At 32.9% G+C, this 16619-nt stretch overlaps 1 protein-coding gene across 1 annotated transcript; it reads left to right on the top strand.

Annotated features, from left to right (window-relative positions):
• The first annotated feature begins 2 nt into the window (after window positions 1-2).
• Window positions 3-12434, top strand: LOC120254332 (pyridine nucleotide-disulfide oxidoreductase domain-containing protein 2). The gene is made up of 17 exons (XM_039262456.1): window positions 3-306; window positions 395-556; window positions 1160-1339; window positions 1497-1554; window positions 3478-3528; window positions 4712-4794; window positions 4992-5079; window positions 5649-5690; window positions 5771-5845; window positions 6236-6304; window positions 8448-8563; window positions 9822-9934; window positions 10620-10699; window positions 11020-11140; window positions 11295-11361; window positions 11683-11822; window positions 11957-12434. Exons 1-16 carry the CDS (start codon window positions 20-22, stop codon window positions 11819-11821), a joined length of 1731 nt encoding a protein of 576 aa, XP_039118390.1. The 5' UTR covers window positions 3-19; the 3' UTR covers window position 11822; window positions 11957-12434.
• Window positions 12435-16619: the final 4185 nt, after the last annotated feature.

The raw sequence follows: 16619 nt of genomic DNA, 5'->3' as shown, positions 1-16619 counted from the left end.
AAGAAAACAACAAGAAACCATGCGATCGGCGGCGAGGTTCCTGGCATTCCGGCGATCTTTCTCGTCCTCCGTCACCGCCGGCGGAGCCGAGACCCTCTCCGGGAAGAAGTGGGACGCATTGGTGATCGGTGGTGGGCACAACGGTCTGACGGCGGCGGCCTATTTAGCCCGTGCTGGCCTCTCAGTTGCCGTCCTCGAGCGCCGCCACATCATCGGCGGTGCCGCCGTCACCGAAGAGATCGTCCCCGGGTTCCGATTCTCCCGCTGCAGCTACCTCCAGAGCCTACTCCGCCCCTCTGTCATCCAGTAACCTAGCCTCAGCTCTCTCTTACATTCCTTCTCTTTCTTGTTTTCTTGGATTGATTTTTTGGTTTCTTGGTTTCGATCATGAAAGGGAGCTCGATTTGAAGAGGCATGGGTTGAAGCTTCTTAGACGGAATCCATCATCTTTCACTCCTTGTCTTGATGGGCGGTATCTTCTTTTGGGGCCTGATGCGGCTTTGAATCACTCAGAGATCGCCAAGTTTTCGAAGAAAGATGCAGAGTCTTATCAAGCGTGATGCTCTTTACTCTTCTTGAATTTATCTTTCCAAAGATGATTGTTCTCGTTTAAGAATGAATATCATCATAAGAAAAATCGAAACTTGTTTTATCTTTGATTTCTAATGATTATGTGTGCACATTGTTTGTGTACTTTAGTCTTTGAAAGCTTGGAAGATTGCGTTTGGTTCTATGATCAACAACTCACTGAAAACTTGTGTTGTCTTTGATTTCTAATGATTATTTGACCACAGTGTTTGTATACTTTAGTTATTTTAAAGCTTGGAAAATTCTGTTCTGTTCTATGATCAACAACTCACTGAAGCTAGTCTTGCGACCATTCTTTGTTCGAATTATTTTCTATCTATCGGACTCTTCATCAAACATTATGCTTGTTACTCTTCTGGAAATATCTCTCAAACTGATGACATTTTTCCATTTTAGAGTGAATTAAAAAGATTGGAACTTGTGTTCTCTTTAATTTTTGTAAAGAATGTGTTCATGATGTTTTGTATATCGTAGTTCTTTATAACTTATATACTCACTGAAGCTAGTCCTGTGGTCATTCTTTGCTTAAAGGATATCTATCAGTGTGTCACATGCATTTGTTATGATATAGGTATGAGAAGCAGCTGGAAAGATTCTGTGAATTCATGGATTTTCTTTTGGATTCACGGACTCCAGAAATCAGGCAAGATTTATCATCCTTTGTGAGTCAGGTGAAGGATAAATTACAAGCGTCTGCATTTTGGAGTCGTTGTCTCCAGCAGACTTTCACACTGGGACAGAAGGACATGTTGTGAGTTTTGGTTCTTTGTTGATTTTATGCTCTCTTCATATGATTTCATGATTATACTTTGGATATATTCTGGTGAACAAATATGATGTCCATGATTCTTTCGTTTCCATACGCTACATGTCTACTTTTGTTAAATCTTGTTTGCTGCTTTTCTCAGGGATTTTGTGGAACTATTGGTTTCACCAGCATCAAAGGTTTTAAATAACTGGTTTGAGGTGCGCAAGTTTAATCCTACCTTTGTGTCATGAGCTATTTCTTTTACTTGTCGACTAACACCTACAGCCTCTGTTGCTTGGTTCCTACTGAAGTCAGCTTGTTTCTTAAAATTGTAATAGAATTTTTTTTATTTAGAGTCTAATTTTAGGTACTTGATTTGGCTTTTGTAGGCTTAAAGCCAATCTTCTGGCTCCAGATAATTGGAACTATGAATTTTATTGTTTCAGATATAACTTGAACCCTCTTGGAATAAAATATCTGATAATGTGGATAGTTATTTTGCAAAGTACCATCTTGATTTACTCATATTGAATTGTAAGATTATTATCAATTTTTAGAATTAAGTCAACCGGTTGATTGGTTAATTTGACTCTTGTCTGTTTACTAAAAAGTACTTCTGCACATTTGAAGGTTTGTTGCGAGTTGTATGCCACTGTGCAAAGTCTTATAACAAACCACAAGACATGTTCACAGAACCAAAAAGATTGCAATAAACTGGTGATCCATTGTATGGCTAAATTTTTGTTCATGAAATTTAACTCACCACAAACTCACAAAGAACTCTTAATAAACCTGTGCCAATGTCTCAAATTTGTTTCAATGTGCAATATTAATATTTTGGTTTCAATATCCAATATGATATTTATGTTTCTAGATCACTTAGTTTGGCCTTTTTTCCTTCCCTTTTTGGTTTTGGCATTCTTTATTTTAAAATACAGAGATATGTTATAGCGTGGAAAGTTAGAAGACTTGGATAATTTGTATATCGCACTCTATAATTTTATTTTCAATTGTTATTATAGGAAATGGATGCAAGAAAAAAAAACATCAGTGGGAGATGGCTTAACAAGAGACGTTAGTGTTAGTAACATGTGCATTTTTTTGATATATGTTTATCAACTACTTGTGGGTTATAAACATGCATGTTGTGTGTCGTTTGTAACTTACATGTTTAGTATCTTCAGTATGTTGTAGTCGAGACAGTCAATCAATAAATGTTTGTGTCGTCAGTTGGGTTGAACTCAAGTCACAGGTTTGACTATTTTATGCTCATTTCTGTGGTAGTTGAAATTACAACCTCCATTTATAGATGCATGAAGGCGTAAACTTCTCAAGGATGCACATGTGATGGTTTCTACATGGTTGTTAGTTTAGCTTTGGTTTGCCCCTTTCTGGGGGATTGTTATTGTGATGAATTGGTGATGCATTTGGTGGTTGGTGATTATTTATCATTATTATTATTTTAAATTATTATTATTATTATTATTATTATTATTATTTATTTATTTTTTTTAAATTATTTTTTTGTGCAGAATAACATGCTAAAGGATTTGTGCCAGTGACATGTGTGCTAGACATGATATAACGATCAATGAGAAAAATGACATTTGTAAAATAAGTGTTAGACAAGAGTTAATGGTCAATGAGTATAAAGAAACTGGAAAAAGAGTATAATAATGACTAACTTCTACTTTAAAAGGGCAGGTGTTAAAAGTGATTTCTGCTATGCTTTCATTGTTGACAACCAAAATGTACATAATCTTGCAATCAATCTTAACTATATTTAAACTGGGGACATATCAGAAAAGCTAAATACTGCTTGGCTTTGAGATGTCTTAGACTTGCTAATGTAAGGGTATTAGGGGCATATTTACCTTAGTAAAATTTTCATTTCATTATCCTCATTATTTATTTGTAAATAAATTTATAACTACTTTCTCATAGGCTGTCTTGAGTAAATCTTTTATAGAGTAGTGACCCACGTCACCCACCTAAGTACCCTTGCTGCTTACTGTTAAAAAAAAGGCTTTGAATCATTATGAATTGTATATCTAGGTTAACTGTTACATCACCATATAAATGCCTTAATTTAACACTAGAATCACTATTTGTTTTTTTCTTCACAAATTCGCTTTCTGCAGGCAGAAGTATTGAAGGCGACACTTGCAACAGATGCTGTGATTGGGGCTATGGTATTTTCTTTACTGATATCTCATTGATTGCGAGTTGTACCACCCTCATCTATGCCTTTTTTTTTTTTTCCTTAACTTGTGTTTTATCCTAAAAGAAAACTTAAGTCTTAAGAATTCTCTAGAGTAGTGACGGCAAAACTATGTATGAATGCGACTATCTTAATATTGGCCTTGTTGGAAGCGTGTAGCTTCTTTAATAAAGGCTAGTTTGGGAATAATGGACTCAAAATTTAAAAAGAAATTAGCAGGTAAAGATGTCTACATCGTTCCAACCAAGCGCTGGATCAGCATACTAGATTCAGAGAGAAGTCCTTAATTTGTAGCATCAGGTTCATAATTAATCTACAACGCGTAGATAGTTATGCAATCTCAATGTTTTTTAGGGTTTAAGTTCCTTTCCCCCTGTTTGGCGTGTATGCTGATCATTAGTGGCTTTTCATCATGGTATAAAGACAATGGAACAACATTTTCATTTGATAGGGTTTAAGCCTGTTTGCAATTCTCCCATACCTTGTGCTGGCAAGAGCCTAGTCCATCAGGTTTCTCTTTATGGTTTTGTGTGTTGGTAATGTTACTTGTTAGTGATTTGGGTGTCATGGGTTCAAGGTGAAAAAGATGCTCTGTTGTCTCTGACAGTCAGGAAGCACACAGTTTAACATTTTCTGGACCTATATTTGCGGAGACCTTTGTACCTATTTCTTGGTGTGATTCTATATTTATCAAATGCAAAACAACATATATTCATGTTCCTTTACCTCCCTACTAACTATTGCTGAAAATTCCTCCGTGAAGTTGATGATTTTTTTTTTTAATTGGATTACATTATGATCATAAATCCATGTTATATCCTTGCTATTTTTACGCTGTGGTAAATTATCAAGTGAAATGAATTATAATGATTATAACTTTTCAAGAACTAGAAAAAGTGCATGTCCAACATTTGTTTGAACTTGATAGAAAAGATTCAGGTGTGACATAGTTAGCAAGACTGTGAGTCTTTTATGTATAAACATGGCAAAATTATTTGTAAAAAGCTTTTTCTTATCTTTTTCAAAGACAAAATTGACATGCGAATTGAATATGTGATTGGTAGCCTTGTTAATTCACTGGTCTCTTGCAAATTTATTCTGTTTGCTTTTAGCTTTTACTTGAATAAGTCATTAGATTTTGAAACCTTTTTCAGGCATCTGTCCACACCCCTGGGTCTGGATATGTGCTACTTCACCATGTAATGGGAGAAACTGATGGTGCACGAGGTGTTTGGTCGTAAGTATCTTTGATTACTTAACACTTCCTTTGGCTTATATATTTTACTTTGTCCTTGAATTTGCAAGTTTCATAGCATCTGCTCAGTATGACATGATGTCATCTTATTTCCACCAGTCTTAATGAGCAGGACAAATAGGCGCAACATCATATTAGGTGCAAATTATATTTATATCTTGAAAGAGAATGTTATGTAGGTACGTTGAAGGTGGAATGGGCTCAGTGTCTTCGGCTATTAGTACCGCCGCTCGTGAGGCTGGTGCTCATATTGTGACAAATGCAGAGGTATGCTTCTGTAAAGCATTGGTATCTATTCTTTTTTTTTTTTGGCCCCCTTTAGCAATGGCAAAGGGATTCCTTATGCTCTGAACTGTGATCTTAAAAAACTCAATATTGTGGTTACATGAGAGTCATGATGTTTTTACAAGAAAATAAGACCAAACTTATGTTCCTTTTGAGAAGATGAGGATCTTTTTGATGTTATGAGCATTTGAGGAAGATGCCATGGTGGTCAATCACTCACTTCTAATTTTACTACATAGAATTTGTTTCTTTGATAATCTGCTAGTCTTTGGACCAAAGATTTGGTCTAATCAGAGGATTTAAGTAGGACCCTACATTGGACATTAGGTGCCTGCCATCGGCCCATTGGAATTAACACATTTGACTTGTTGCTGAAATTATGAATCTTAATCAAAGTGTTAGAAGCTTTGCTACTTCTTTTTTAATGCTTATTCACGTTCATGAGTACTTAAACATTTTTGTGCTACATTTTACCTTTACAGTTACATTCTTGCTATGTCCTGTTGTTTCACTGTCACACTAATTGTTCTGTGGCATTGTTGATTAGGTAGTCCCAAATCACGGTTGATGCGGCATCTGGTGCTATAACTGGGGTGAGCCCTCTCTGATTAAAACGGCATGTGCGACTCCATTCAAGCTCTTGTAACAGTTATGTATTTGTGTAATTCTCTAGGTCGACTTAGCTGATGGAACTCATTTGCATTCTTCAGTTATTCTGTCAAATGCAACTCCACATCGAACTTTTATGGTAATTTTTTGCATTTCTTTTCTTATGATCTTTTAAACTGTTAGTGTACTAAGGATCATGTGCAAGTTCATTTTAGTCAATCCTTCACTAGTGTACTTGATTTTCTATATCAAATTTCATCATGTACCTTGCTTGACGAAGCTTCATGACTGTTAGTTGGTACCTCTTTGTGCAAATTAACTTCTTAGGTTGTAGCCGACAATTTTGTAGGAAGGCAACAATTACAGTTTGTTTTAGCTATTTGCATAATCTTTCCAATAAACCTTCATTTTGTGATCTGTTAGCGAACACCAATTTTTTGAGAAGACTTATTTAATGATGATGGTATTGTTTTTTTAAGTTGGCAATTGTGCTAGAGATGCTGTCTGAATATTTACTTTCATTGTGCAGGAATTAGTTTCATCAGATGTCCTCCCTGAGAATTTTCTTTCAGTAATCAAGAACACCGACTACAGCTCAGTATGTTTCCTCAATTCAAATTGGAAATTCTGTTAAAGGAAATAGTTATAGTTTTTGTTAAAAATGCAAATGGAAATAACTTAAATTTTTCTGAGAAAACGTTGAGCAGAGTTGATTGAGATTAGTGCCATGTGACAATTTGGAATGGAACTTCTTTATACGCTAGCTCAACTATGAAAATCTATCTCATATGACTGAGATTGGACCAGGGCACCATTCCACCTTTCATTGTCAATGTCCACTTCTTTGCAAATAGATTTACCAAAACCCTTTATTACAATTTGTATCCAGGTCATAGTCAATTGTTCACTTCCCATTTCCTATGAGACTGTTGAGAAATAAGATAGCAAGATCCTGGTGCTGATATGTCAAAATCAGTTTCTGATGCCAATTATGATATCATTATGAAGAATTCTTTTTCTTTTTTTTCCAAATTTCTACTTACACTAGTGCTTCTATAATGTATGTCAGTTGAATTCATTTTTTACTCTATCCTGCTAGAACTTATTATTTGTTAAGCTAAACATGTCATCTCAATGACTTGAAAGCTGTGAACCCCTGTGGGCCCATCATGAATTGATGTTGCAGACGCAATGGCTCATAAGATTATCCACCTAGTTCTACTCCTGCAACAATATGAAATTACTACCACCCAATCAGCCTTTTCATAATATTTCATCGGTATTCGGGTTGATTTTGATGATATATGTCAAAGTCGGCAGTGTTATCCGGGTACAGGGTATTCCATGAAAATTTATGTATCTATACAGGGATACTTATCTTTTCTTTAGATATGGTGTGGGAAGTTGGGGACATGTTTGAATCATTTGTTCCTTACATGATCCTATTTTACATTGTTTATTTGAAAAAGAGAGTTTTAGTTTCACTTATCTTCTTTCCATTTCACTCTCCATCTTAATTTTTTTCTTCTAATTTTCAATCTTAAATCTTCTATATTTTTTTGGATTATCTTATCTTCTTATATTTTTAATTTTCTTAATATATTTTTCTTTTCTTTATGAATTTATTCTTATATTTTAAATAGTGTTTTTCATAAGTTTTAAGATCCTATTTTACTATAATTTAAATTTTAATATGATTTAAATCCTTTGTCTTAAGTTATATTTTTCTAAAAACTTATTTTACTACATTGTTCTCTATTTTTATTAAAAACAATATGGTTCACAGTGTTTAAACCCATTTAAAAAGAGCTTGTTTTACTAAAATATGCTCCATCCTTCTAAAAAATGTCATTCACATGTGTGTGTATTTACACACATGGTGTGCGCATGCACACACATGTGGCCATGCCCACATATCCGGTTTTCATTAAATTGAAGTGTCAGATACTCTCCGATTCTTGGATGCTTGACGGCTGTATCTGTGTCTGGGTAACACTGCTCCAAGGCCATTATCTTTGGTTGTGGCCTTATTTATTTATTTTTTAGTTTTTCATGCAAAATCAGCAAGTACATTATCTTTGTTGTGGTGTTTTAATTTTTATTTTTTTCAGTTTTATGACCAGATCATGCAAAGCTGTTTTACTAGCATTAATCAATGTGCTGGTCATCTACAAGATGCAAGCACCTAGAAACTGAGATTCATCTAGAATGAAACTTGTGCACTGGTTTCCTTCTGTTAATTCAATTGTTTGTGCAAGTTACACTAGAAAACTGAACATAATTTCTTCTCTCTTTTATGAGCTCTCTCAGTACAGGCATCTGAGCAATTGAATTGCTGTCTGAAAAACTAAACATGTAGTCTTCTTTTAATTATAATTTTGATGCTTATGAACTTTGTTCCTGAAGGACCAAATCATGCATTTACCTTCTCTAAAAAATAAAAGCCCTTATGATCATCCTTTGAGTTCTAAGAATCAGCGTTAATCTGTCCCTTTACTTTTGGGGGTAAAACTATCAGATTTATTATAATTCAGTATTTTTACATTGAAGCATTTTTCAAAAGTTTATTCTTCTCTTCCTCATTTTCTTATGTTTTGGCTGATGCTATACTTACTATTTTATTTATAAGTATTACTGATAAGATTTTTGCAATAATTAATGTAGTTAACTCTAGAGCCATTTCAAAGCACATGCACAGCTTGAATTACCATACTTACATACAGCTTTATTCAAACGGATAGGGAACAACAAAAATCAACATTGCTGTTGATAGACTGCCTCAGTTTCATTGTTGCAACTCTATTCATTCTGATGTAGGTTCTGAGCATATGGGTACCATACACATTGGATCTGAAAGGTATGCCAAATTTTAGAATTTTCAAGATTTTGTCAATTGACTAATAGTTATTTAATCATTTTCATTTGAATCTAATCATAGATTTAGCTTTACGTTTTGCTCAAACTTTTTCTCTGAGACCTTCGGATGGGTGCTCTGCACGTCTACAATACCTTCTTGTAATGATCTTATTATCTTAAAAAATATATTGAACTTCATTGGTTACTCTAGTATCAAGGTAGTAGCTCTGTAGAAGGCAAATGATGAAGTTGAACATCTAAAGAGTATGATAATAGCTAATAGAGAAACATCCTTTCTTGGCTACATAAGCTTCTCCCTGACTTCATGATCATCCAGATTATCTTGACAATATGGTGGTCACCATACAGCAATATTGTTAATACAAGGCAGAGAACTGAACATATGCTCCAAGGCACCTGCTAAAATATTAGTGTTGGTCTTTTAGCCAAGGAAAATTTGAGCAGGATTTCTTGGCGCTAACCATAACTTTTGTTAGTGAAAACACAACTTTTAACTCCTGTTGTTAAAGCTCAAAACACCCCCTTTTATTAAGATAGGGCATAATTGGTGGTGATATGTAGCGTTACATCCATTTCTGAAGATAAAAATCTGAGAAGCATAACTTTTTTAAATTCTTAATTGATATCATGATATTATTAAAGTTATAGCCATTGAGAGACTGTTATGTTAATGCCATGTATCCTTAACGAACACACCCAAGGCCTCTTTGCCCTTCATTTTATGTTATTCTGAGTACCCAGCTTCCAGGCCATGATCTTCAATTTGTCATGTCCACTGTTGACTGCATGAAATTTCAACGCATTCGAGCAATCAGTTACTGATGGGAATACTCTCATTTATAGGTGGTCAGGAATTTGGGATTCTTGGTATAAAGACTTCAAAATTTTTTCATCAAACGCATTTGGATGTATTATAAGATGCTTCACTTAGAACTCCTCATAGCTAGTACTTATGCTAGCAATAATGACACAATTGGATTATGAATTTCTGATATTTATTTTAAGATACCTTTTGCTTTTCATGAGGAAAACAAGTAAGTTTTGTTCATCTTGATGAGCCCTAATATGAATCATTAGTTTTTTTTTCTTTTTATTTTTGTATCAACAACTTGATATTTAATCACGAAGATGAAAATTTTAAGTTTCATAAACTTGTGAGAGTAAATGCATATGACGCCTATTGCTTTAATTCTTGCCTATAGTTAGAACTGATGTTATCCGTTTGAATTACTCTTTAGCATGGAGGAGATTGATTTGGGGTACAGAGATGCTCTGAATGGTATTCCGTCAAAAAGACCAATCATTGAAATGACAATACCTTCCGCCTTGGATAGGACCATTTCTCCACCTGGTATAGTGTTGTGTTCTTGCTGCTTTGATAATGATTTTGATAGTTGTTAATGCTTTTCTAAGGCTTCCAATCATCCTGCGAGCAGATACTTTATATGCATGTGTTTCTAGATTCTTTTAAATCATATATTATCTTAGCATATTGTTATATATTTTGAATGGAATTAGAAGATCAAGTTGGGTGATCCATATTATTTAAAGCTGTCTACTTCTACAAACGGAAGGAAACATGATGAAAACGGGGAGTAAACACATCGAATGATGTAACCATATTCACTCTAGCAAATGGTTTTCAGTACCTAGAAAATCTGAATTGGCTGCAATGAGCTGGCATGGGTGATTATTTGCATCATTAAGCCAACAGCCTCAGGGCATATTTCATGAAGAGTTATTAGAATGTAATGCATCTTTTTTTGACTAGCACATTGTTGAATCTTTGGATATACAACAATGCTGGCTTTAAGAAGCCTTCTGTAGTATATGCTGACATATGTGTCTGTTTCACTTTAATTTTTGTACATGGAGATAGTTTGTTTAGAGGAGAACACTTTTTTGAAGTCCAAGGTAAAAGCTAAACTTTTTAAAGGGCGATAGAACATTCATTCACCACACCTGTTCTTTTTCTGAAAACCTACCTCTTCAACTCTATTAAACAAAATAATGAAATAGCACCTTTCCTTTTGTAGGTCAGCATGTGGTCAATCTCTTTATCCAGTACACACCTTATAAACTTTCTGAAGGCAGCTGGCAAGACCATAATATCAGAGTGAGTTGAAATTTATCTGAGTTTGCTTTTTGCTGAGCTTGAGCAACATTGTACATGCTATATTAGAGCATGCTTCTTATCTGAAGATTAAAAACCTGCACTTCTACTTTTGTGAACTTAACATTCTTCTCCTGAAAATGATCAATGGTTGCGTTAAACTTTGTTTCACGTTATATTTATGATCCAAACAATTGTTGTAATTTTTCAATGTTGCTACTTCTCATTTTTTTCTGCTGGTTTTGCCAAGATTGAATTTGCTAAATGTTTTGTTAGTACAAAAGAAATGCTTTGAACCAATACTTCATTGTCTATTGTTGCAGGAATCATTTGCTCAGAAGTGTTTCTCCTTAATTGATGAATATGCTCCAGGTTTTAGTTCATCAATTGTGGGCTATGACATGTTGACACCTCCTGATCTTGAAAGGGAGTTTGGACTTACAGGTAATGTACCACTAGATCCAAGGAGTGTGCGATGCATAACAAGTGTTTCATTTGCATGCCTTGTATGTCCAATGCTCATCCCATGTAGATGAGTCCAAATGGAACTCTTCTATATGACATTGTAGTTATTTGATGTTTCCACGAATCTTTCCAGGGGGAAATATCTTTCACGGTGCGATGGGTTTGGATTCTCTTTTCTTAATGCGTCCAGTTAAAGGATGGTATGGCTGTGCAGATATTTCTTACTGCAATATACCTAAACTTTTAAGTTGAACTCAATCTAAAATCAATTGATTTTTTTTCTACTGTGAGGTTGAGCCGGTTACTTAAGCATAGGTTAATACTCTAGAAAATTTGATGCTGTGATGCATTCAAAAAGTCTCATGTCATATATGTTAGATTATAGGACATAATTAAAAGTGCTAGTGAATATTTTTCTATGGCAATACAACCTGAAATTCAACTCAAAGTATGTATTCTCGATATTCTAGTTTTGATGAAATGTGATCGAATGACATCTACAAAACCATGTTGTCATGCAGGTCAGATTATAGAACACCATTAAAAGGGTTGTATCTATGCGGGAGTGGTGCACACCCTGGTGGTGGTGTTATGGGCGCTTCCGGACGCAATGCTGCTTCTGTGGTCCTCCAAGATCTGAAAAGGTCTTCCAATGCATGAGGTGAAAATCCATATTGCTATCAATAGACTCTGTTTTTTCTCTCAGTTGTGTAGTCTTAATTCCCATCAGCGCCAATCCACTACTGCTTTTAACTAATTTGTGGTCAACATTTGTTGGTGAATTTGCTTTCCTAGTGCCAAATGCCATCCAGTGCACCGGGTGATAGATCTCTTGATTTTTCAGTTTGGTTGAGCTAGTTGGAGAAAACTGGCAGAAAACCGAACAGAAGATGTGTATTGATGGTTGCGTTCTGCTTTCCAGATGAGCATTTCTGCTTTTACCATTATGTTCTATTTGGATTGTGCTGCTGATGTTCTCTGCGCGGCTTTGCCTTTCTGAATTTTTTCTTGTGACTGTTGTATCGATTTAATGTTTAACTGTGGACTTTCAGTTGTGGTTCTGGGGAAGAAGAAATTAACTGTCAACAATTCAGCAAGAGCAGGAGCTGAGTACTTCTGTGAACATATCAGTAAAACTCTTTTTCCCTCTGTTCAGTTTTGCCTTCCTCTTCTTCTGTTTGATGAGTGCCTTTAGGTGAGTATTTGGATATTTAACTTTGGTGATTTGAGGGTTAATAACTACTTTGTTTTATTTTTGTCTTTTTAAGATTTTAATATGAGCCAATATAGAATAATTGGGTAAATTTTTTGATAGACATTGAACTATAAATTGTTTTTGTTTGTTTTTGGGTTCAAATTTCAATTTGAATCAAAATGATTATTCAGTTTTAATTTCGCTTCACCGAGTAGTCACTTGAGAAATTTTAGTCTATTTATAATGATGTGCATTCTGAAAATTTTCTATCATCAGGTGAGATAAAATTATCAGAGCAAACAATGTGTCATATATATATATATATATGTTGACTGAGAATTTATAGTATATACATCATTAAAAATATGTTAAAGTCTTTCAAATGATCATTTAGTGAAACAAAATTGAAGTTACGTAATTATTTTGATTCAAATTGAAGTTTGAACTTTAAAATGAAAAAGAATTATAGTTTGGTGTCAGTCAAAAAATTTACCCTAAAATAATTCATTAATATTTGGCTTTTAAAATCTTATTATGAGTTTTAGTGATTGGCTGATTTCGTGCACGAACTGTACTTAATCATGTAATATCAGGATTTTTTCAGTGGTGTGCATCTAAAAGTAAAATAAAAATAAATAACTCTGCATTTTTAAAACAACCTTCAAAGGGAGGGTTTGCATTTATTTTTCGCAGAAAATCATGTTTATTATTTATTTTGATTTTAGAAATTATATAATTATTTTGATAATGTGATTGGGTGTCTGGTATATCAGTTTAACCAATAATTGAGGGTGAATTTTTTTTTTAATAACTTTTGGGCTAGGGAATAAAATACCTCAAAATTTTGTTGAAGTATTAAACAAAAGTGTTTGGTTGAAAATAAAAGAATATTTTTCAAATATGGGGTTGTGAAGAAAGTTTTTTTTTTTATGTGGGTCAATATAAATTTTATTTAATAAAAATAATAAAAATTAATAATTTAAAATTAAAATTTTAGTTTTAAAATAAAAACTTGTTACTATAATTTTTTAGTATATTGACTGGGCTTTCTGGATAGAGTTCATATTTTTATTGAGGAAATATGTTTATTCTTTATTTCGCGCAAAGTAAAGATACATGTAGATTGAAGTATTAATTTTTTCATTGTATTTATTTTTGTTTCTGATATGATTTTTATTTGAATACCCCTCTTGTTGCATTTCATTGGCTTCAAGAACGGTAGAACTAAAAAATTGGTATCAGAGCTTGGACTTTCTTATGAACTATCTTATTGATTTTCCCGTAGACACTATTGAAGAATTAGAGATAGCTTTAAAAAGGATAGAAAATATATTAAGACCATTAGAATTTTATATCTCTAAAAATAACGTAAAAAAGAAAGATGTAATAAAGAGTAGAAGAGCATTATTTTTAAAAAAGCTTCGCAGATATTTAAAAAATAAAAGTTATCATATTAGAAAATGGAATATTTATATTAAAGTAGAACATGAACAAATAACAGAAGATGGATCTGAAATCCTTACCACAGAATTTAAAAGATTAAGAGATTTAAAACCTGAAAAATTTATAGATAGCCAAATAAGAATAGATTACTTTAGGAATAAAATCCTAGAACAACATGATAATATAAATAACTTTCAAGGATAAATGTTATTTTTTTTAGACATTAAAGATAGTAACCCTCATAGGTACATAGAACCATACTTAAAAATGGTTAGGAAATATTTAACTAGACATAACGTTAAAATCAAAGATCAGATAAGATATGGGTTTGCAGTTTGGTTATTAAACACAGAAGATTACTTAGAAATAAAATATAGATATTTAAAAGAAGCAGAAGAAACAATACCTATTATTAAATATACTACAGACAGAAGAGGTAATATTACCAGACATATAAAATGGATAAAACGAAAACTTTATCTTCCAGAAGAGCATAGGATTAGATTTGAAACATTAGAAACAATGAAAAGCAACTTAGTCTCTGAATATAATAGCATTAGTGCTTGTTTTAGTTAAAAATGAGTATAAAATATTTAGATCTAGCCTTCCCTTCTATAACTAAGAAAGTGATAGAAAAAGAAGGTTTTATATTAAAATGTTATTTTCCCAATAATTTTACTCATGAAATGCATGGTAATAATTCCTGTCTAAATAGTTTAATAGATATGATAATCTCTCTGGGACAAACATTAGAAATACTACAAAAGAAAATTGAAAATATGAATAAGAAATTAATCCAAAAGCTTCAACCAGTAGAAGACTTGTTAGCCAATAATGATTATATTAAAAATCAAAATAATGAAGTGATAAAATTATTATATAAATTAGAAACTTTAGATATAGACCATGTCTTAGCAATAGCACAAAACGAATCTAGACAAATCAAAGACCAGTATAATAATATAGAAAAATTACTAAAAGAATTAAAACATTTAGGTACTACATGATGAGTAGTTACGGTAAAGATTCTTATTTAAAAGCTTTAGAAGAAACTAAGGCATACCAACCTAGTGGTAGCAAAGGATTAAGCACTTATGTGGCCTCTGGAATAGCAGATCAAAAAATAATTAAACAAAATAATACCCTAATCAACTTGATAATCCAATTACTAGACAAATTAGAAGAAATAAATCATAGGCTAAAAATGATAGATGAAGAAAGTAATACAAAAGAAGGCACCTCTAAAATAGATTCTTTAATTTTGCAAATTAATAACTTAAAATTAGGTGACCAACCAAATAAAATAAAGAAGAAAGAAAATAATAGTATATTATTATTTGGACGAAAATGAATAAAATACAAGCTTTCAAAGGACAAGGAAATACTTTAGCTAGTACCTCAAGAAATATAACTAGTGAAAATAGTAGTATTGGTAAACCCTCTTTCCTAAACAAATACATAAATAAAAATAAAAATACCAATCCCACATTAGAAGAAATCACAGAGATAAATAGGGATATAGAAATATATAATAATCATCAAATAGAATTATTAAATCCAAAGGTCCTGTACAAAACAGGAAATTTAAATTTTAACACCTAGTTGATAAGAATAAATAGAGAGGAAGAGATATTTGTGTCAACAGAAGAAGTAAATATCCCCCTAGTAAGTAATGAGAGTACTAGAAAAATAAAAGGATCCGGAAAAAGACTAGTTCACTTAGGGTTAATTGTAATAGGAATTAAAGGTTTAATAAGAAAAAGAAATCCATGGTAAAGTATTAATTACTTTAGCGAGATAAAGGATAGCAATCGATGCTAGAAAGCGCTTTAATAGCGACTATTGAGATAGATATGAGCAATAATTATGGCCTCTTTTATTGTAGCCCAGATTTTTCAGTAAGTATTAAAGTCCTAAATTTAATAGAAATTTGAATACAGGCAAAGGGATATGATGATCTAGTAAAGAATAGTAATTTTTTAATAAATATAGGGTTTCTAGGAAAACTAACAGATAATAGTACTACTAGATATAAATTAGATATAAATGGAATTATAAGTGCTATAAGCAGTAAAGGGGTTAAAATGATAAAAACTATGGCTAGTAATTCTAGTAAATTTGATGGCCTAGAGTGGAACCTACTCAAAAACTCACCAAGAAATACCACAATTCCTGAAACTTCTGTAATTTATAAGGACCTAAAAAATAATTATAGTATTTGGTTTGGTAATTATAAACCAATTCATATTGAAGACAACCAATCTGAAGAACAAGATAATGAATAGAATTCCCGGTAAAACCATAATAATCCAAAAAGGAATTTCTCTATCAGATGAAGAAATATTAAGACTAGAAATAGAGATGGTAGAAAAGGGACATTTAGATGTCTATGATACATTAGAATATGATACAAATCATAACTTAATTGCTCATTACAATAGCATAAATGCCCAAGACAAAGAAGTAAAACCACTTCTTAATCTTATGAAATCAGGAGTAGGCAGCCATAGTCCCTCCCATAACCCTTCCACCTCATACCCTGCCGGAAGCAGTAGTAATACACCTCTTTATGGAACATCTGTGTCAGCCCCAAGTGGACAACCTAGTCGGATCCCTTATAATACTTATAATCCCGAAAATGATATCTCTGATAAAAATAGACCTAGAGGACGAAGATTGGAGTTAGAGACAATAGATAGAAAATTACTCATAGATAATTGAAGATTATTAAACCTAACAGCTCATGACCCTCAAAAATGGACTACTATTATTGAAATATGGAGCCAAATGGTATGTAGAAAATATTATGAGTTAGATTAT

The sequence above is a fragment of the Dioscorea cayenensis genome, unplaced genomic scaffold (assembly GCF_009730915.1).
Source record: "Dioscorea cayenensis subsp. rotundata cultivar TDr96_F1 unplaced genomic scaffold, TDr96_F1_v2_PseudoChromosome.rev07_lg8_w22 25.fasta BLBR01000419.1, whole genome shotgun sequence".
Classification (NCBI taxonomy): domain Eukaryota; kingdom Viridiplantae; phylum Streptophyta; class Magnoliopsida; order Dioscoreales; family Dioscoreaceae; genus Dioscorea; species Dioscorea cayenensis.
The sequence above is the reverse complement of the archived record's forward strand: the minus strand, read 5'-3'. Positions and strand labels throughout refer to the sequence as shown.

Coding starts and splice junctions, on each gene's coding strand:
- LOC120254332 (XM_039262456.1), top strand. CDS start 20: ATGCGATCGGCGGCGAGGTTCCTGGCATTCCGGCGATCTTTCTCGTCC. Junction 4,795..4,991: donor GGTGCACGAGGTGTTTGGTC/GTAAGTATCTTT, acceptor AATGTTATGTAG/GTACGTTGAAGGTGGAATGG. Junction 6,305..8,447: donor AGAACACCGACTACAGCTCA/GTATGTTTCCTC, acceptor TCAAACGGATAG/GGAACAACAAAAATCAACAT.